The 21336-nt window shown below is 50.5% G+C and overlaps 1 protein-coding gene across 3 annotated transcripts in view; it reads left to right on the top strand.

Annotated features, from left to right (window-relative positions):
* Positions 1-20990, top strand: part of FBXO10 (F-box protein 10) — a 30027-nt gene extending 9037 nt beyond the window's left edge. For 2 of the 3 annotated variants that reach the window (XM_080670713.1, XM_080670712.1), the window contains 11 exons: positions 4904-5494; positions 6668-7501; positions 8464-8613; positions 10543-10679; positions 11803-11873; positions 13251-13403; positions 14410-14679; positions 16550-16863; positions 17883-18064; positions 19104-19234; positions 20271-20990. In XM_080670713.1, coding sequence (XP_080526839.1) covers positions 4910-5494; positions 6668-7501; positions 8464-8613; positions 10543-10679; positions 11803-11873; positions 13251-13403; positions 14410-14679; positions 16550-16863; positions 17883-18064; positions 19104-19234; positions 20271-20440 — 2997 coding nt within the window. In that variant the 5' untranslated portion in view covers positions 4904-4909 and the 3' untranslated portion in view covers positions 20441-20990. Of the gene's footprint in view, positions 1-4903; positions 5495-6667; positions 7502-8463; positions 8614-10542; positions 10680-11802; positions 11874-13250; positions 13404-14409; positions 14680-16549; positions 16864-17882; positions 18065-19103; positions 19492-20270 lie in introns of all 3 variants that reach the window. The other variant, XR_013960714.1, reaches the window with a different exon arrangement.
* The last annotated feature ends 346 nt before the right edge of the window (positions 20991-21336 follow it).

Here is a 21336-nt window from a genome sequence, read left to right as displayed (position 1 = left end):
TAAACGCTGACTCACACATGTGCAATATATATAAAGATCTCGCTGGCACCAATCTCATGTGTGTGTTTCTATCTGTTATTGTCAATCATGGTTGTTCTGGTTTGAAGAATTGATTTGTCCCCATCTGATACTGGCCTCCCATTTAAATCAGTTCGAAGACAGTTTCCCGTAATGCCAGCACTTGCAATGACTATTAATAAATCACAAGGACGAACTCTAGACAGAGTAGGAATATTCCTACCTGAACCCGTTTTCGGACATGGTCAGTTATATATTGCTTTCTCTCGAGTTCGAAGAGCGTATGCTGTTAGTTAAAGTTGTAAATACTTCATCACAAGGGAAATTAGTCAAGCACTCTGAAAGTGTTTTTACTCTTAATGTGGTATACAGGAAGATATTAGAATAAGTTTAATCAATTTATTAGTCATTGTATCAGTGTTGTTTTTATATCATGTCTTTGTTGTTATATCATGTTATTGTTTATTAATCAATGTATATATTATTTTCGTATACTTTTACTAATATTCTTTCATCTCTGACACTTCCATTATAGAGAAAGGGCGAATAACGATATTAAAATATTTTTTCTAATTAATTTCCTTTCGATGTGCATGAATACATGCACCGGGCCACTAGTTATATATAAAATGATAAGCTCCTTGAGAGCAGAGGATGTGTCTGACTCATCATAGTGTTTCCTCATGTTGGTGTCCAGGCACAGTGTCACCTGGCCACTCTGCACCTGTGTATGCTGTCTCACTTTTCACATGGACAGTCCCTATGGTGTGACATGGTACTTCCTCGTGTCTCCTTCACTAACCCACAAATCCACTCAAACGAAAGTATTGGTGAGCTAGATAGAGGTCACTAGAGATCTTATTCCTGACTTGCCTACCCATCATGATGCTCAGCAAACTAAATGGCCCATAGAACCCACCTTCTCAGAGGCAGTGGCAGTCTAGAGACAAAACAAAGCTTTACTTCCAACGCCCTCGTTTATGTTGACTAGACTTCGGTACTGAGGGTATTCACTCCCAGTTTCTTCTGAGCAAGTCCTTCTCAATTCATGCCTTTCATACGGCATGCTGGCGAGGACTTGGTCAGCAGACTTCTCTCTCTCCACTCTCTCCAGTGATCTCAACCCATTCCAAGGCTTTAAGTGTCATTCAGGTCTCTGTTTAAATGTCACTTCCTGAGAGACCTTCCTTAACAACCCCATCTAAAATAGCACACGTGTGCATGCACACAGACGCACACCCAGTCTGCTTTATTTCTCTTTATAGCTATGTTATTTTTAAAAGTTATTGTCTGTCTCTGAAGGTAGGGACTTAGTCCTGTTTATTGCTTGTTAGTACTTGGAACAGTGCCTAGCATAACAGTTGACAATCAACAAATATTTGTTGAATAAATGATTTTTTTCCTTTGGAAATTCTCAGAACCCTCATGAGGTGTAGCAGGACAGCCGTCATTAGCCTGTTTACAGATGAGGACATTGGCTCAGAGGGGTTAAAGGCTTTGCCTGAAGTCACAGGGCTGGGATGCAGTAGAGCCTGCTCGTTGAGAGCCAAGTCTTGTGGGACTCACCTCCCAAGAGGGTGGCCTCTGCCTCGCCTACTGAGGCTGGGGACACTAGGTGACCTGGAAGCATGTGGATACCTCCAGTGGGCTGTTAGGAGGTGCCACACAGAAACCCTGAGTTCTCACACTCTTGGGAACATGTAAATGATAAAGGGACTGCGTAAGGCCTACCTCAGGACATGCTTTCTCCCATCTCATACAAGGCACTGTTGTTTCTCCAGTCCTTTGCAGGTCTCGCACTCCAGGTGCACAGGCCCTGGGGGACATTCGTTACTTTTAATTCCATAGCTCAGAGGCCCCAATGGCAAAAAGGAAGGACAAAGCTTGAACACATTTTTAAAAAAGTGTTACTTGGTTATAGAAATCCCTATAGCCGCCTGGATCCCCATGGATTAGTGTAAAGCTGTAGTAAATAAAGCTAAATGGAACAAGAGGGGATGTGACATTTGCATAAAAGGAAATCCTCCTCAGCTCAGAGAGGGTCTGAACTCTATTTTTCTTATGCCAATACCACACTGTCTTGTGGTTGACTTGTTGAGGGAGTCTAGAATATGTTGTCTTTTTTTTTTCTTTTTAAGAGTATTAAGTTTTATTCTAGCAGGCAGTTAAGATACTAGTGGGTCCCATCAGACTTGCTTTTATTCTTCCAATTTGAATTTATTCTTAACGGCATATCCTTCTGCGTCTCATCATGAGCGGTCATATCCTGGGCTGGAATTCCATTGTCTCCCAGTTCTGTGTGACCTTTGGTATCACTGTTTACCCCATAGCAGGCAATCCCTACAAGGCCTGATGATGTCTTGCCCTGTGCAAGTGCAGTCCAGCTTTCAGCCAAGAAACTGCCCACCACTCCATGCTGCTCGCTCCATTCTGGCACCCTGCCTCAGAGATTCCAGCCATGTCGGCAGCGCAGAACTCAGGTCTGCTGCTCAGTGAGAAGACCACTCTGCCTGGGCTCCATTGCCCTCCCCACAGTAAGCAGGTTCCTCAGGACTCCAGGTGGGGCGGTCATGCCCTCACCCCCCATGTTTCCCTTCTCTCAAAGATCATAGTCCGGTGCAGCTGGCTGTTCAAAGCCTGAAAGCATATTTTGTTCAGCTTTATACTTGTTCATGGCAGAAGAATGAATCCACTTCCAGTTTTTCTGTCAAGGCCTTATGTGGAAGTGCAAGTGGAGGTTCAGTTTGGGATACGCTGCTGAGGTGTTAGTATCTACATGGGAGTAGAATTGCCCAACAGGCAACTGGGTGTTCATGTATGGAGACAGTCGGGACTGGAGATTTCAGATTCTGTAGTCACAAATTCGGTGGGAGTTAAAGCCAAGAGAATGAATGTGCTCACTTAACTACAGAATGATTAGAGAAGGAGAAGAACCTTTTTCTCTTTAAAAAACCTGAGCAGACATAGCTAGAGAAGTAGGTGAGGAACAGGAGCCATCACTGTCACAGAAACCGCCTTAAATAAATGGGATTCACCTGGGGGGAGACTGCCAGGAGCCTATTTTCTCTGTATCTTTGATGCTTACCAACCCAGAGACCAGCTCTCCTCCAGTGCTCCTGAGACTTCGTAAAGTTTCACCAGGTGATCATTAGAGAAAAACCCACATACGTAGGCTCCAATACTAACCTTGAGCATGAAAGCCACATCTGTCGTGAGGAAGCTCAGAATTTCTTCCAGACATAATCATACATTTGTGCTTCTGGCCTTCCTGGGGCTTAAATAGCTGGCAGGTATGATCATCGTTTTCAGAAAGGTGAGAGGCGGCCCTGGAGAGGTTAATAAAGAGATTAAAGTCAGTTGTGGAGTCTGCCCTGTTTCTTAGTTTCAGTTTCGAGTTGTCTAGAGACTTTATAGGGTTTCAGACTTGGAAGTTGCGCTAACACAATCCCTTGTTTTCCGGTGGAGAAACGGACACTCATAAATGAGAGGGCTTGAAGTAGATACAAACAACAAAAATTCAATGAAGCCAGCTTAAGCAAAAAGGAACATTTATTATAAGAGTTCAAAGATAGCTGATGGAATTCAAAAGGCAGGGACAAAGCTGCGCTTTGAGAATGGCCTGGAGCCGTGACTAGGATGCCCTTTGTTTCCACCCTCGCTCTGCTTTTTCTCTCTCTGATTTGTTCTCCTCTCATTTTAGACCAGCTTCTTGTGCACCATCCCCTCCCCCTCCCATCAAAAAAATGTTCACCAGCAACTGTTCCTGAGTTTATAGCTTAGGAAAGAAGCCACCCATTCCCCTTCACTCAGGAAGTCAACCTGGTTCTCTAGAATCACAACTCGTGTTCCTTTGGGGAAGGTCTCGGTGGACAAATTGGAGTCATCCAGAGTCCAGTCCATTGCAGCCAGGGGACTGGGCAGCATAGTTGTACACACACCGCTGCAGGAGCCCTACCTCTGTGTCTATGGATATGAATTGCTGGAGGAAGGAAGAATATTTTCCAGAAAAAAGTAAGGGGGCCGATGGCTGTGCAGCCGGCCTAGTAGATGTTTAGGACACTAGGGTTCCATCAATACATTACCAGTGGCAGAGCCAGGACCAAGACCCACAGCCTCTGATCCAGCCGCAGCCTTTCCTGAGGCTGCCTCACATGGGGAGCCGTGGTAAGGTTATGAGGAGGGACAGTCACATGGATGCTCACTGCCTCAGTTCTCATTCCTGTCGGTGTGAAGAAATAGAGGGCCCTGCCCTGGGCGTGTGGGGATCCTGAGCTCTGGAGCCATCACAGCCAAAGGCAGGTTCCCTCCGTATTAGTCGCCCATCTCAGAAACCCAGATCAAACCAGCCTAAGCACAAGGTGCATTGGAAGGCTACTGAGGTCCTCACAAGACTGACGGGAGAACAGAAGATTCCAGGGTACCTGCAGGAGTCTGGAATCCGTACCTCCAGGACGTACACGTGTGCTCACTTTTTTTCTTTCCCTTTTGCAATTTGTATCGTTCATCTCTGATTTCTGCTTGGCTCTGGTACCGAGAGGTTTCCTCTGCACTGTGGGGCGTGTGGCTGCCAGCGGTCCCGGGGTCATACCCATACCCCTGTCGGACTGGAGAGAAGAGTCTTCAGGTAGAAAAATCCGAGAGAAGTATTCTGGTTGAGGGGGTGGAGTCCTGTGATTGGCTGGGCCTTGCTCCCTTGCTCATCCCTAGGGTCAGGAGAAGGCAGGGGATATTTTAAGAAGGGAGACCTCCCCACTCCCTCCCACTCTCTCTGAGGAATCAATGGAAAAATAGCCTCACTCCTCAGGTGAGGATTTAAAAAAAAAAAAAGGAAGGGGACTTCAAGCAGGGCCAGCAAAAGCCTCTTGTTCTGTGTTTGTCTCCCCAGGTGACCATGGAGACTGGCGGGCTCCCCCTGGAGCTGTGGCGCATGATCTTAGCCTACCTGCACCTCCCCGACCTGGGCCGCTGCAGCCTGGTGTGCAGGGCCTGGTATGAACTGGTCCTCAGTCTCGACAGCACCCGCTGGCGGCAGCTGTGTCTGGGCTGCACCGAGTGCCGCCACCCAAACTGGCCCAACCAGCCTGACGTGGAGCCTGAGTCTTGGAGGGAGGCCTTCAAGCAGCATTACCTTGCCTCCAAGACGTGGACCAAGAATGCCCTGGACTTGGAGTCCTCTGTCTGCTTTTCTCTCTTTCGCCGGAGGAGGGAACGCCGTACCCTGAGTGTCGGGCCAGGCCATGAGTTTGACAGCCTGGGCAGTGCCTTGGCCATGGCCAGCCTGTATGACCGCATTGTGCTGTTCCCTGGTGTGTACGAAGAGCAAGGTGAAATCATCCTGAAGGTGCCCGTGGAGATTGTAGGCCACGGGAAGCTGGGGGAGGTGGCCCTGCTCGCCAGCATTGATCAGCACTGCTCAACCACACGCCTGTGCAACCTTGTCTTCATGCCAGCCTGGTTCTCGCCCTTCATGTTCAAGGTGGGTACCCACATCAGTTGATGGCCTCTTCAGCCCTGACCCCGAGCTTGGCCTCTTCTCAGTGGGCTTGTAACCCCTTTTTTCGTTGGAATTGAGAGTTTAATTGTTATTGCTCTAACACACTCCTCTGAGTTCTGCTCCAGTTGAGAAGTAGGCACAGGATCAATAGAGATTAACCTTCTGCTTTGTTCCTGGCAAAGCTGTATTAAAAATGAGCCTTGGACTTGAGTTTGAAATTGTTTTGTACTTCTTCCCTTCCAAACTGGGTCAGCTGAAGCCATAGGTGGAGCAACTAGGTAGGAAATCCAGGTTCCTGGAGTGTGCCACATGGTGACAGAAAGCAGAGAACACCTTGTGGCAGCATGCCCAGAGGGAGGCAGAGAGGGGAGGCCAGCGACCTTCAGTGCATGAGCCCCACACTGTGGAGGGTCAAGAAAGACCGGGTTTTTACTGAGGATGACTGGAGAGAGGGTCAGGAAATATCAGTCCCAAAACATTCCTCCCAGGGACACAGAGCAGAAGTTGTGTTCACAGCAAAGCATGTACGGAGGTGCTGGTAGCTCCTGGCAGAGAGTCTGCAGTTTTTCCATTGCCTAGAAACTAATTGCAATCCCTGGATTATGTACCTAGTCAATAAAAATTATATTGCCACTTTACTACCAATGATCGCTAAATTGTCTCTCAGGTTTGTAATGATCATCATACCAACAATCATTTGTGATGCACTCGCTGTGTGCTGGGCATATGTTTTTTAGCCATTATTAAGGTGGGTTGTGTTATCTGGTTTATAGATGAGCAAACAGAGGCTCAACAAGATTAAGTGACATACCCAGGTCTCAGATTTATTAAGGGACAGAGATAGGATCCAGAGTCTATGTTCATAATCTAGGTGAACTCTTCTGCTATTTTCCGTTTCCACTCTTGTCCCCGTCCCTTTGGGATCGGATGGAGGGAAGGGCAGGCAATTCCAAATTAATCTGTCTTCCCTCTGATGCAGAGCAGCTCCCATGTCCCTCTTGGCATCAGCTGGCACATGCCCTCGTGGGGAAGGGGGCATGGTCAGCAGGGCAAATGGCTCTCCATGCTCCACCCTCCTTTACGAGCAGCTAGAGTACTGACTAGCTAAACAGATCTTACCCCTGTTGTCTTCACTTTCTCTTTTTCATTCCCCAGACAACATCAGGTCATGTCCAGTTTGACAACTGCAACTTTGAAAATGGGCACATCCAGGTCCATGGCCCAGGCACCTGCCAAGTGAAGTTTTGCACCTTCAAAAACACCCATGTCTTCCTGCACAATGTGCCCCTGTGTGTCCTGGAAAACTGTGAATTTGTGGGCAGCGAAAACAACTCTGTGACAGTTGAGGGCCACCCGTCTGCAGACAAGAACTGGGCCTACAAGTATCTACTGGGGCTCATTAAGTCCTCTCCCAGTGTGTTCCCCACAGAGGACTCTGACTTTTTAATGTCCCTGGACCTGGAGAGCAGGGACCAGGCCTGGAGCCCAAGGACCTGTGACATTGTCATTGAGGGTAGCCAGAGCCCTACCAGCCCAGTCTCTAGCTCCCCAAAGCCAGGCTCCAAGGCTAGCTCACAGGAGGCAGAGGTGGGCAGCGATGGGGAAAGGCTGGCCCAGACCCCAGACAGCAGCGACGGAGGTTTGAGTCCCAGCGGTGAGGATGAGGATGAGGACCAGCTCACGTACAGACTATCCTACCAAGTGCAGGGCCCACGCCCTGTCCTGGGGGGCTCCTTCCTGGGCCCACCTCTGCCAGGAGCATCCATTCAGCTGCCCAGCTGCCTCGTGCTGAACTCACTGCAGCAGGAGCTGCAGAAGGACAAGGAGGCCATGGCACTGGCCAGCTCCGTGCAGGGCTGCCTCATCCGCAAGTGCCTCTTCCGGGACGGCAAGGGAGGCGTCTTTGTTTGCTCCTATGGCCGAGCCAAGATGGAAGGAAACATCTTCCGGAACCTGACTTACGCAGTGCGGTGTATACACAATAGCAAGGTGCTGTCATACGGCTTACTCCACAATGCCATGCGGCCTCACTGAGTCACCAGGACGTGATAGATTGATGAGAAGTCTCTTATGGCGATATGCAGGGGAAGGCTTTGATGGGGCTATTTTGTTGTTTGTTTGTTTTTTAAATCATCTTTTTCTTAAACTTATAACACTTGCCTTCTCTCCATCATCTGATTTGGGGAAGGCAGTAGCTATTTTTCCCATTTTACACCATTATAGAGCCCTAGTTGTAGCCCTGCGGAACTGTGGCCTCAGGACTTTTTGCAGGAATTGTGCAGCCATTGAATCTATTATGCAGCTAGTGAGTCTCTGGACAGGAACCTGAAAAATGGATAGAGTTTTTGACTAAAAAAAATACATATATATATATCCATGGTGTATCTTGAGCATAATTATATGCTAAGTGGCATTAATTTAAGCAGGGGGAGCTGGTCCCTGTGCCCAGGAGTGAGGCCTGATCCAGAGAAGAACCATACTCAGCTTTCTCAGGCAGGGGGATGTGTGCGAAGGCGGGTAGGAAGTGGTAGATCTGGAACTTGATTCCATTCGTAGCTGTGCCCTGGGACCCCTGGGGGAATCTTTGTGTAACCCCAGTGCACATTGAGTGTGAGGACCACTGAATCCCATCTTCTTTAAGGGTCTTTGTCATCCCATCATCCAGTTACTCTGCTCAAACGTGACTGTGGAGCCCAGGGCCAAGCTCTGATGAGGTTTCATTAAAGAACCGGTGTGAGGCTGGAGCAGGGGCAGCCAGGAGGGGCATGGAGATGGCGCTGCCCTGCGCACACAGTTGGAGAGTGGCCGTGCTGACCTCGAGGTGCTCCTCTCGCCTGCAGGTTGCACAGCACAGGCCAGACTCTAAGGAAGAGACTTGGTGTCCCTGAGTGATTTTTTCTTTTTTAACCCTTTGTGACGGGAAAACAAATGACTTTCTCTTCCCTGCTTAGATCGTCATGCTCAGAAACGACATTCACCGCTGCAAAGCGTCAGGCATCTTCCTTCGCTTGGAGGGTGGAGGCTTGATCGCCGGCAACAACATTTACCACAACGCGGAGGCTGGCGTGGACATCCGGAAGAAGTCCAACCCGCTCATTCTGGTACTTCTCTCTGTCTTCACGCCTTTTCAAGGTGGCTCTTGCTTCTCAGAAACTTTCTGGGGATATTTACATCAGTGTTGCCATCTTAAAAACAGTGCTTTCTGTGCACTAGGGTTCCCTGTCCTTTTCCCTGCCGTCTCCCCATCAGTAAGAAAGAGGTCCCGTCACAGGGAAAAGTCACAGGGCCCTGATAGGCTCTCATTGGTTTTTCACTTTGGTAAGAATTAAAGATGACAATGTCTGCCCTAAAAATCACGTGGATCAGAAATAAAACACCAAGTTAGTTCATTCTTTGCTATAAAAAGGATATTTAGTTCTGAAGGTTGTTTCATGGATATTTTGAGTTTGGTTTTGCACCATTGTGAAAGCCACTTAAAATCCTAGCCCATGAGACCAGCCCCTTTTCTGCCCTGGCCTTCCCGAGAGACAGGCTTCCGAGAAATTGGGAAATGTGACGGACTTTTTATGGACTGGGAAAATAAAACCCACCCTCTGTTAGTGCTTATTATATGCCAGATTATCCTAAGAACTTTGTATATAATTATGGTTTAATTCTTACACAACCCTGTGGGGTAGAATTATTATCCCCATTTTATAGATGAGACATTGGGACACAAAGAGGCTGAGGATCTTTCCCCAAACCACACAACCAGTGATGGAGCTGGGGTTTGAATCCAGGCAGGCTGATTCAGGGTTGCTGTTCTCAACCCATTATATCTAAGTTGCCCTGGAAATGCAGAGAAAGGAAAGTCCTAACTGTAGTTGAAGAGACATGCCTAGCCTTGTCTTCTTTCAAACTCTTCCTCTCACTGTTTTTGCCATTCAGCTGGTGTTTGACGCATGACCATGGCTTAGAAATTATTGCCGCTGTTGCCAGAGAGAGGAGTTTGCCTTTCCAGTTAGCAGGTGGAAGTGGGAAGGGGGTGTTGCATGTCAGTCCTGGCTTTGTGAAAGGGCGTGGATGGAAATGTCATTGCATACACCTCTCTCTCAGAGCTTTCCACCCTGGGGGACTTCTGTTAGGCCGTAGTTGCCCTGGTGTGTCGGCCCAACCTGTCAGGAGAAAGCCTGAAAAGTGAGTAAGAATAGGAGAGCTTGCAGCATGGAACACTGTAAGGCAAACTAGAACATTCTGTGAAAGAGAAATAGCTAACTTCCTGGTTTAAGTATGGGATTGTGTTTGGGGCTGTAAATTAACAATTAGAGTGAAACAATTGTATTATAATTTATTATAATCTAAAAATTTTGTCACTGGGCAAAAGCAACTAACTGACTGGGAAACAGAAAAAACTAGATTTCAAATCTGGCTCTACCACAAACATATGACCTTGGGCCTGTTGCCCTTTTGTATGAGGAATTACAATGATGTCTCCGAGGTTCCTTGTAGCTCACACACCTATGACCTCACGCCCCATGAGATAACTAAGCTCCCCAGAGCCGTACCTTCCCCCAGCCCTCCCTCCCCTGAACAAGAACTGTGGACTAGAAGCCACATGGCTCTCACCCTTCCCCGGATGTGGCCCCCTCGGGTTGGCCAGCATTCTCGGGTACTGGGGTGCTGCCCGTTCCTGAAGGTAGGCTTCCCCCGACCCTGGGAAGTGTGGTGTGGCCAGGTGATAGTGTGTGGGAGCTCAGAAAGTTCCAGTAGCGTGCCTGCTGATGAAGAGCAAGAGCCCCCAGCAGTAGGGCCAGCATCACGGCGCCTCATAGGCGAGGGAGCTAAGACTCCTGTCTTCAGGGTCGGCTGATCGGGTCCAGGTGTGCACCTGTGCAGGGCAGCAGGGCTTGTGCACTTCGTCGTGTGCGAGGGCTCCTCCAGGGACCGCGCTTTCTCCACTGTGTTCGTCTGGCCTGCTGTGGGGTGGCGAGCGCTCTCCTTCTGGCTGGCCTATCTGATCTGTCCTTGGTGGCGTCTCATGTTACTTACAGTGTAACCAGATCCACCACGGCCTTCGCTCAGGCATTGTCGTCCTTGGCAATGGGAAAGGCGTCATCCGGAACAATCAAATCTTTTCAAATAAGGAGGCTGGCATTTACATCCTGTACCACGGAAATCCAGTGGTGAGGTATGCGCTGCTGTCCCCAGACTGTCCTGCCCACCATGGTCCCTTCTTTCTTTCCTTTCTCATCTCTGTTTCCCTTCTCCCATCTTTCCCCCATTTGAAAATATTTTTGTTTCCTAAAGCAACTGTACAGACGCGAGCACAGAAGAGACTGCGCCCAGAATCTCACAATAACACAGCCACTTTTGTGTTTCTGTGCTCCCTTCCAGTTAACCCTGTAGCCATTCTATTCAGCAAGTATTACTGAGCACTTCTACGTAATAATGATAACAGGTATCAAGGGCCAGATCAGGAGCTTACTCTCGTCTGGGAGACATATGTGCCCGGAAGAGATTTTAACTGGGGTCAGTTGATAGTGGCCACCAGGGGCGCTGTGTTAAGATTCGGAGGCTACATCTGACCTCAGCATGAAAGCACATCGAGATCAGTCAGGGTGTGAGCTGTAGGTGGAAGGGGCAGTGGCACTGCTGGGACCATGGATCTGCCCTCCCAGCTATCATACGGGACAGACTGGGATAAATACTATCACAGTATCAAGAGAGGGCGTGAGCCATTCTGCTGTTTGTGCCATAGCAACAAGTATATAAATGCACAGCTCCCGGAGAGGGGATGTGTGGGAAGGCCTTATTAAAAAGGTGGCATTGGGCCCCGGCCGGTGTGGCTCAGTAGTTGAGCATTGGCCCATAAACCAGGAGGTCACAGTTCAATTCCCAGTCAGAGCACATGCCCGGGTTGCAGGCTCATTTCCCAGTAGGGGGCGTGCATGAGGCAGCCAATTAATGATTCTCTCTCATCATTGATGTTTCTCTCTCTCTCTCTCCCTCTCCCTCTCTGAAATCAATAAAAATATATTTAGAAAAAAATAAAATGTTGTATGTGAATGCCAGTCAAGAGAGGCCACAGAGCCTTGTGCTTCTATGGCATAGCTATAGGTTTAGTTTTTAGTCGGTGATAACTGAAGATTGCTAAATGCCGGGCTTCTAGGACTTCAGGAAGCGCTTTATGCTGCTGTGGACTTGAGCCATCTGGGGAAGCCCACTAAAGAAGGCAGTCACCTTGAGTCGGCATTGTCTTTGATGTGTGACATTGGTCTGGTCTCACCTGTCTTGTTCTCCTTACATTTTAGTGGGAACCACATTTTCAAGGGCCGTGCAGCCGGCATAGCCGTGAATGAGAATGGCAAAGGCCTCATCACAGGTAGGTGGGGATGCTGGAGCCTGGCCAGTCAGGTAGTGGGCTCTGCCTCACCGCCCCCCACACCAGGTCCTTCACCTGGACAGACTGGCCTCCTTCTAGTAGTGGCTAACTCGCGGATGCTGGCCCAGTGCTCACAGGATCTCACTGGGTGGCTGGCATCATGCCGTCGGGGACATTTATGCCACACAAAATGTCTGAACTTATCTTGGCTTTTGTACGGGCTCCTGCCTGCTCCGGAAACCCATCCCCATGTCCCCTCTGCCTGGCCAACTCCTGCTCACCCTGCAGGTCTCAGCCTGGGTGTCACTTCCTCAGGGAAGCCTGCCCAGACCTCCCCTATACACACACTAGTATATACTGGCTATACCCAGGAGCCCTGCTCTCCAGGACCAGGAGTCAGGGACACAGCAGTGAACAACACAGACACCATCCCCGTTCCAGGAACTGACATTTTAGGAGGGGGAAGCAAATAAACAAATAAAAGCATACCTATGCAAGCAGGAGAAGTCCTATTTGAGGATGATTCGTGCTCTACAGATAGTTAGAATAAGGAGCTAGAGGGACTTTGTGGTATTTAGATTGTGTGGTCAGGGCAGCCCTTTCTGAGAAGGTGGCTTATAAACCAGAACCTGGATGATGAGAAGGACCCTGGGAAAAGGACTGGATTCCATGCAGGGCCACCTGTGGGAACAGACCTGGCGTGGCTGAGGAGCCGGGAGATCACGTGTGTGACTGGAGTGTGGTGAACAAGGGGTGAGGGTTTGAGATGGGGTCACAGAGGCAGGAAGGGGTCAGTCACACAGGGTCTCGTGAGCCATTGCACTCTAGTCCCAGCAGGCTGAGCGCCTGGCCTGCCTCAGTGCTGGTGCAGATGGTCCAGGACCACCCTTCTGGCTGGGACTCTCCAGCCCACTCCTGGGCAGGCGAAGGGGCGGGAGAGCCCGGCTGCAGTCAGTCAGAGCGGAGGCTGAGGACAAGCTAGCGCCTCCTCTGGCTGGTGGGGGAATGGCTGGGTTCTGCCTCAGCCCTTCTGGAAACAGCCCCTCCCACCCTCCCCACCCCCCACCCCCGAGGCAGACATCCCCTGCTTGGCCTGGCTCAGGGGCTCCAATGCCCATTATTCTTAGTACTAAGTTCCCAAGGCCACTGGGTACAGTGGGTACTGGGAATATAGGAGAGCACAGACAGACACAGAGCTTGCCTTGGGGAAAGCAGATAGCAAACAAGTCCCTGAAATGCCAGAGAAGGTTTGGGGTGCTGACTGGGTAAGCCCCGAGCTTCCTGGTCCAGATTGTCCTTCCTCTCAGCTGCCCAAGTCCTCGCTGCTAGCGTTGCAGGTGGCCCTTGGTCTTGACCCTCTTGTTTGCCTCTCCCTAGAAAACGTCATCCGTGAGAACCAGTGGGGAGGTGTGGATATCCGCCGCGGAGGGGTCCCCGTCCTCAGGAGCAACCTCATCTGCTTTGGCTATTCAGATGGCGTGGTCGTGGGAGATGAAGGCAAAGGGCTGATAGAAGGAAACACCATCTACGGTGAGGAGCACCTTCCAGGGGAGGGGCCTGGGGTCCAGTCCTGCCTGGGAGGCAGGAAGCCCAGGACCCTCCTTTGTGGGTCCGAGAAAGTTGTAGCCTTTCCCTGGGCTTCAGAGACCGCGTCTGAATGATAGCACTGATCTCAGTCCACAGTTACACAGCCCCTCTCAGAATTCAGGAGCCTCTGGCAAATCACCATGTAATCAGAGCGATCCCGTGGGGTCAGCAAAGCAGGAAGCTTTGTCTCCATTTAAAACAGCAGAAGGCAGGAGTCAGGTGTTGGGTAAGGACAGGGCCTCTTAAGCTTGGATACATGAGCATCATTTCTTGTGACCCAGAGAACTGAGAATAATAGGGGAGAAATAGGATAATCATAGAAAGCAAGCTGTTCTCCCTTACTCTGACTTTGGGATAAGGCCTTAGTCTTTCTGAACTGTATATTTGATGATGGTGATCATGATAGCAGCTAGCTTGTTCAGACCCAACTCTGCAAAGCCCTTTCTATGCATTATTGCATTTAATCCTCATGTCTGCCTTCTGAGATAGATAGTTAACCCCATTTTAAAGGTGAGGAAACTGAGGCATGGAGAGGTTCCATTAACTACTCAAAGTCATATAGCTAGGAAGTGGTAGGGCTGGGGTTCAAACTGAAGCCACCTCTGTCTCTTCAGGGAGGGGTGAGGCTAGATGAACTCTGTGACTCCTTTGGCCCTGTCACTATGGGCTTCTGTGCTTCTGATCTGGAGTGTGACCTTGACATTTCTCAGAACACTTTTCCGCCCGACAGAATGATCCTAGTTGAAAGATCTTCCTGACTGTTACTTTCCCTCGCGTATGAAGGAGGAGCCTGCAGCCAGAGCCATACAGTGACTTGTCCCAGGCCGTTAGCAAATCAGGGACTCTGTGGCCCGGGCCAGTGCCTTTTTTGTTTTCCCTCGGGGGGAGACGCTGGAGGCTGTGTCACCCTTTGCTCAGTGTCGGTGACCAGCTGCTTTCACTGTCCCAGCTAATAAGGGCTGTGGTGTGTGGATGATGTCGTCCAGCCTGCCCCACGTCACCAGCAACCACGTCAGCTACAATGGCCTGTACGGAGTGGCGGTGTTTAGCCAGAAGGAGGGCTCCAGAGAGCTCCCTGGAGGCCATGGGGCCCAGGAGAACTTCAGCGAGGATGGGGATGCCATCCTCTGGGAGCCCGAGCTGGAGAAGGACGACGACCCGCTGCGCCAGCCCGTCACTATAGCGCTTGTGGAGTCTAACAGTATTAATCACAACGGAGGTGAGTCCCCTCGCCCGCCGCCCCTGCTCCAGAGCCGTCGAGGTCTCACCGCCTTAATGGCCCTTCCAGCCCTCCGGCCTCACTGGCCACTTCTTTTGTCCACTCACCCGATACCCCAGTCCCCAGACTTGAATCCATCCTTTCTTGTCCCCCAGCCCCGACTTTGCTCATGCTGCTTCTCTTGCTTGAAATTCCCTTCCTCCCGTTCACACAGCCCAGACAACGTGAACCTCAGAGCCACTGGGGATGCACCAGCATCCTTTCCTCCTTTGCACCCCAGTGGCACGTGTTAGGGGCTGGTTTCTGCTGTTTCATCAACTCTGATAGGTTGTGAACTTGAGGCAAAGACGGAATCCCACCCACGTTGGTGCCCTCTCCCCTGCAGTGCCAAACCCACACCTGGCAGGCACGTTGCTAACCAATTCTGAGACACATTTTTCACATTTTAACATCTTTGATGAGATGTGTCTTGCAATTGATGGCATATCATGGTTTAATTGGCAATGATTTTTGTTAGCTGTATAGAAAAATAAGTTTTAAATCTATGTTATCTCTCATTTAACAAAAAATGATGATAGTAGGTATTTCATGTTTATTGAATTAAAACAAACAAAACAAAAACAAAACTTATTGTGGAGTTATCTAACTCCAGGACTCCTAACTGGGCTGATTATCAGAATCACTGTTGAATGGCTAATGGAGGAAGGCTCGTTAAAAAGAGGTTAATACATAGAAGCATCGAACAGACCATCCAACCTCAGAAGGCAGCCAGGAGAGGGGAGGTGGTAAGAGAGCAACTAAAGGACTTGTATGCCTGCATGTAAGCATAACCCATGGACAATAGGGGAGTGAGGGCATGTGCTAGGGGGTGGGAACGGTTGGGGAGAGGTCAGTGGGGGAAAAAGGGGACATATGTAATACTTTAAACAATAAAGAATTAAAAAAAAAAAAGAGGTTACCAGGCCTGGTAAGCTCATTCCCCTGGGGGTGGCAGAGGTCAGGGAAATCTGTGGCCACCTGTGCAGGACAGGAAAAGCTGCATATATCCACAAATTCTTCATTTGTATTTGCTGTTCTCAACCAAGCAGGAGAAGCAACAGGCAGGTACCACCAAGAGATTTGAACTCGCAGCTCAAATTGCTCCCATGTGACCCCATCGTCAGCCTCCCCACACTCCTCCCGCACCGCCCCGTACCGCTTGCTCTAGTGGTGGCTGGATGTCCCTGGGGGTCCTCCTCCTCACCGGTCCGTCTGCCGTGCTGTCTCTTCCCGACCACATCGGCCGCTCTGAGCCCCCTCATTTTGTGCTTTTTTCTACAAATACCCCAAATAGCATTTTCTTTCCAAAATTTCTAACACATTTTAGACACATAGTAGTTTAGTAAATTTTTTTTAACTCAAAAATTATAGAATTTCCCATATAAACAAATTTCTCCAAACAGTGGGGAGGCAGACTCCAGGTCAGTATGGGAAAGAAAACAAAACAACTTTCCAGCAGGTAGGTCTGTCTGGAGTTGGAATGGTGGCCAGGGCGCCATCACAGGAGGTGCACGTGGCGCTACAACTATGATGTAGGTGGCGTTCAGTACAGGACGGCCTGGGCCAGATGACTAGCTGAGCCTGCGGAATCTTGCACCCTGTTCCCCTGGCATCTTTCATGAGGACTCATTTCAGGAGGAACAGCATTTTCTTGATGTTCCCAGGTTTCCTTCTGCTGCAACTCCCAAGGGCTGTCTGAGTGTTGCCATCTCCTCCTCCCTGCCTCTCTCCTGGGGGGCACAGCTCCAGGAAGGCTTTTCCGACTGGTGCTGTCAGGGCTGGCCCTGGGACCACCCTGTGCTTTCTCTGCTCCCCACCCCTCCACCTGCAGCCTCAGGACTCTACATCCAGAGCAGTGAGGCGCTGCACGTCATCACCAACGTGATCCACGCTAATGGGGACAGAGGCATCACCGTAGCCCAGAGCAGCCAGCTCACCCGTGTGGCTAACAACAGCATCTCCTGCAACCGCCAGAGTGGGGTCAAGGTCGAGGCCCAGTGCAAGGTAGAGCTCCGGGGCAATGGTATCTATGACAACAGAGGCCACGGCATCATCACCAAGGGTGACAGCACCGTCGTCATCGAAAATGACATCATTGGCAATCGGGGCAGCGGGCTGCAGCTGCTGCCCAGGTCTGACACGAAGGTGAGTGTGTGTGTGTGCCCCCTGTGGGGCCAACACAGGGCACAGCCCTGGGAGAGCTCTCTTGCCTTCTCAGCCTGAAAGACAAAGATGGGACTTCACACAAGAGGGGACATATAACTAAAGGATGAATCAGAGTTACCAGCAGGAAGCTAGGGTGGGGGTGCCACCTGGGGTATCTTGTGGGTCTCCAGGTCAAGGTCAGGGCTGTTCTGGATTTCTGCTAACAGAATAATCTCACACGGGACCCAGAATGTGGTATGGTAGGTGTTTAATGAGGAAAGAAGTCTTGCCTCGGGGCCTTTGCACACACTGTTTCCTGTGGACCCAGGACACTTCCCCCTCTTTTTCTATCTCAGTCCTACAGCTTGGCTATGGCTTTTTTCAGGAAGCCCTCCCTGCGCCCCGAGGCTATTGAGGTGCCCCTTTTTTGGACTCGAAGGTGCTTATGCCCACCCACACCTCAGCACTTCCCATGGTGCTTTGTAAATGTTCCTTTGCTTTTCTATCTCCCAATGGGACAGTGAGCTCTGAGCTTACTTTTTATGCAAAGCACTGTGCTGGGTGCTAGGCTTTCAAAGTTGAGCCAGTCCCTGCCCGTGTGAATTATGATCCCAAGGCCTCTTCAGCTGTATGGCTTCATGATTAGTGATTTAGGCAAGCAGTAAAGAAGTCCTTGGCTTTGAGTCTAGGCTGTGGAAGCTGTTGCCTCAGTTGGGTTTCCGTGGGCCTTGGCCTCTGGCACCACTTCCCCTCTCTGCCAGGCCAGTGCACATTTTTTCTTCTTCCTAGAACATCCCTGCCTTGCTCTGTACCTGATAAACTCCTACAGCTTACCCATCACCTCTTCCAGGAAGCCTTCCCTGCTCCCCCTTTACCCCACCCTGTTTGCCTCGATATCCCTTCCCTGAGCTCCCATGGTCACTGCTCACCGACCTAGCATGCTCTTACCTCCGTTTTATAACTGGTGAAACACTTACCTGGCTCCCCTACCAGTGTGACAAGCTGTCTGCCTCTTCCAGGTAATAAAGAACCGGATCCATTCATTTCGGGCTTACGGCATCGCAGTGCGGGGCCGCACCAAGGCTCTGGTGCAGGAGAACATCTTCTTCCAGGGAAAGACCAACAAGACCATCTTTCAGCAGATCTCAAACAATCGAGAATGCATCATGCAAAACAACAAGTTTTTGGTCTTCAAGAAAAAGTAAGTGCCTAAACCAATTTTCTAGAACCTCTGAGGTCACTAGAGAAGCCAGGCCCAGTGATTCTGGCTGCCCTTGCTCCCTGCAGTCCTGCCAGCTTTCGGCTCTGGCCAGATCAAGGCCTGGGCTGAGGAGCTGCACTTGACTCCCTGGGAGGAAACAAGCTTACATAGCAAGGGGTATGTGATTTCAAATCTCAGCTATGCTGGTTACTGGCTATGTAACCTTGGGCAAGTTACTCAGTATCACTGAGCCTTAGTAAAATCTAGTTAGCCCTGACCAGGTGGCTCAGTTGGTTGGAGCATCGTCCTGTACACCAAAAAAAAAAAAAAAGGTTGCGGGTTTGGTTCTCAGTCAGGGCATATACCCAGGTTGCAGGTTCGATCCCCGGTTGGGGCGTGTACAGGAGGTAACGGTGGATGTTTCTTTCTCACATCAATGTTTTCTCTCTCTCTCCCCCACTTCCTCTGTAAAAATCATTAAAAACATATCTTTTGATGAGGATTTAAAACATAGACATAGATATATAGATACAGATATCATACAGAATGTAGTCTTTTGAGTCTCCTCAGCCGAATGTCCTGAGATTTGCCCATGGTGTCGCCTCTGTCGTTCCTTCTTTTTCTTGCTGAGTTGTGATCTATTGTATGGGTATAACACATACTGGTTTCCCATTCATCAGCTGTAGTTTTTAGTTTGTGGTGATTGTAAATAAAGATTCTGTCAATTTTCATGGTTATCCAGCTGGGGTGGGGAGAAGGGAAAATGAAAGAGAAAAAAAGAAAGCCACTGATCTTCTCCAGATCCTTATAAAGAGGGGAGATTGGGGCTGCTAAAGGGAACTTGTCCAAGATCACATGCAGAATTGAAGGCACACCTGGAACTAGAATGCAGGACTTCTGCCCTTTAGCTTCACAGCTTGGGAGACAAAAACTACACCTAGATTTAAACACCTGCATCCAGTGAGCTTGAGCCAAAGGTAAGATTTCAGGCATTCAGACAAGCTGTACACTCTTGTCTGTTATCATTTTGCATCTCCAGGTCTGATACATGGCGGCTCATGAACCCACCAGCACGCCCTCACCTTGAAAACTCTCTCCGAGGCCCTTCTGCAGCCCACAGTGGGCAGAAGGTGACCGCCATGGCGACCAGGATCACGGCCCGTGTGGAAGGTGGGTACCACAGCAACCGCAGCATCTTCTGCTCTATCCTGTGAGGATGTAGCCACAGGGCGGGGCAACTAGAGCGCTGTCCAGAGACTCTGGGAGCAACAACCACACACCGTTCTCGGGCTCAGGCCGACAGTGCCAGCTGAGCTAAGAGGCGAGACCTTCGTGGTGGCAGAGGCGTCGAGTCTGAGAAGGCTCCAGATCCTTTCACCACGCCCCTGGGAAACAGGCTCCTAGGCCTCCTGGAGACTAAGGACAAGGTACCTCCAAAACCCTTCAGCTCCACCGCCCTCAGTAGGAAGGCACTTGAGTGTTTCTCAAAGAAAAAAGGAACAGACTTTGGGTTTCCAGTCCCTCCAGCTCCTGTAGATTATGAGGAGTTGAGAATCAGTGCTGAAACTGCGGTCAGGTTTCCTGTTTGAGTTACAGGGAGCAAACTGAGTCTCACACACACCAAGCAAGCTCTCGGGGAAGAGATCCACTCCTGAGCGAGGGAAGTAATTCTAGTGAGGTGGAGACAGCTGCCCCAGGATGTCCCCTTCCTGACTCCCTCTGTCCCTCCAGGACACCACACACCCTCCCAGCTGCCTGCAGGGGCTGGAGTAGTTGAGTTTGGTTTCCTTGAGGATGTTGTTTTATACTTAAACATGGCCTATGATGGAGGAGGGGCTTAGGACAGGGAGCCCCTCTTAGGCTGACCTGGGGAAGACAAGGGACATGTCGAGAACAAGAGGGGCTTCCTTGCAGTGGCTCGGTGCCAGGCTGGGTAGTGCAGGGACACACAACTCCCCTCTACCCTCCAGGAGCTCCCAAGCTCGGGAGGACGTTAGCTTGGTGCCTGCTGCACAAGGATTCACATCCCACAAGCACAGCCACACCAGCTGCCCCCTCCTGGGCACCAGACTGGTGGAGGTGCAGGTGCCTAGGGCCCCTCGTCTGTGTCCATGTTCTCATGGACAACCACCTGCCTTTGCTGACCCTTATGTGCCTTGGCTCATGCTCTCCCCTTCCTGGCATGCTCTCCTCTCCCTCTGTCCAGGTCCCACCCATACATGTGTAGCTCAGACACTGCCATCTCCACAGCGCTCCTCCCTCCAGGTGATGGTGCTCTTCCTGCTGAGACATCCGTCCTTTCCCGGCCCCCTCAGGTACGGAGCACTTTCCGCCTGGTGTCATCCAGGTCCATCCCTGTCCCACTCACCTGCATAGGGCCCCATTTCACTGTCTTTATTCCCAGTACCCAGCCTAGGTCTGGGGTAGGGTCTGTAGCCTGAGTGGGCAGAGGAAGGCCAGTTGCCAAAGGGCTTCACTGAGCTGTACTGTGAGTGTCAAGGTTCTAGGTGGGCTCAGACCCTGCCCTGGCTGCTTGAGGAAGGCGGTTGGATGCAGGAGCCCCTGTACCTGAACAGTCCCCTCCCACTTGGCCTTTCATGCCAGGCCTTCACCAGCCTGTTGGGGTCGCTGTCGTGCACCTCACCAATGGCTTCCCAGGCTACTTTTGCCAGGCCCTCGGTGCTGCTCTCCCAGGTCCCAGGTGGGGTGGGAGGGGGCTGGAGGGAGCCAGCACTGGCTTGAGGACTTTAGGCACAAGAGCGCTGGCCCCTCCCATCCCTACTGTCCTTTGCACTTCTCTGGTGGCCCCAATGTGAGTCGCTGTACAAAATGCTGCCTTTATTATTTTGTAAGAAATGACTTTTCTGTGAACCAAGCGCTTATGAAAATCTCAGCAACTAAAATAAAGTTCTATATTTTGAGAGGCAATTTTGGGGGACTTTCCTTGGTTGGGTATATGCTGGAGTTCCCAGGCACTGGATGCAGACCTGTGCTGCTCGCCTTCCCGAGGCTTCCTCTGAAGATGGGATGGAATCCCAGGCCCACCCTGTCCTTTCAGCTTGTTCCCACCGCAGTTCCAGTCTCCAAGGTCTGTTTCTTGGAGCATCCGTCAGGGGGCGTGTTGTGGCCCTGCCTCCTGGCTGTGGGCTTTGTGGAGATCAACAGTAGCAGTCCCTGGTGTGGGCACATGACAGTCTGCAGACTCCGCGTGCCTGCCTCCGGAGTCCCCCAGTCCCATCTGCCCCCCAGGGCTGGCCCGAGGTGCAGGCAAG

Source organism: Plecotus auritus (assembly GCF_963455305.1).
Source record: "Plecotus auritus genome assembly, chromosome: 5".
Lineage (NCBI taxonomy): Eukaryota > Metazoa > Chordata > Mammalia > Chiroptera > Vespertilionidae > Plecotus > Plecotus auritus.
The sequence above is the reverse complement of the archived record's forward strand: the minus strand, read 5'-3'. Positions and strand labels throughout refer to the sequence as shown.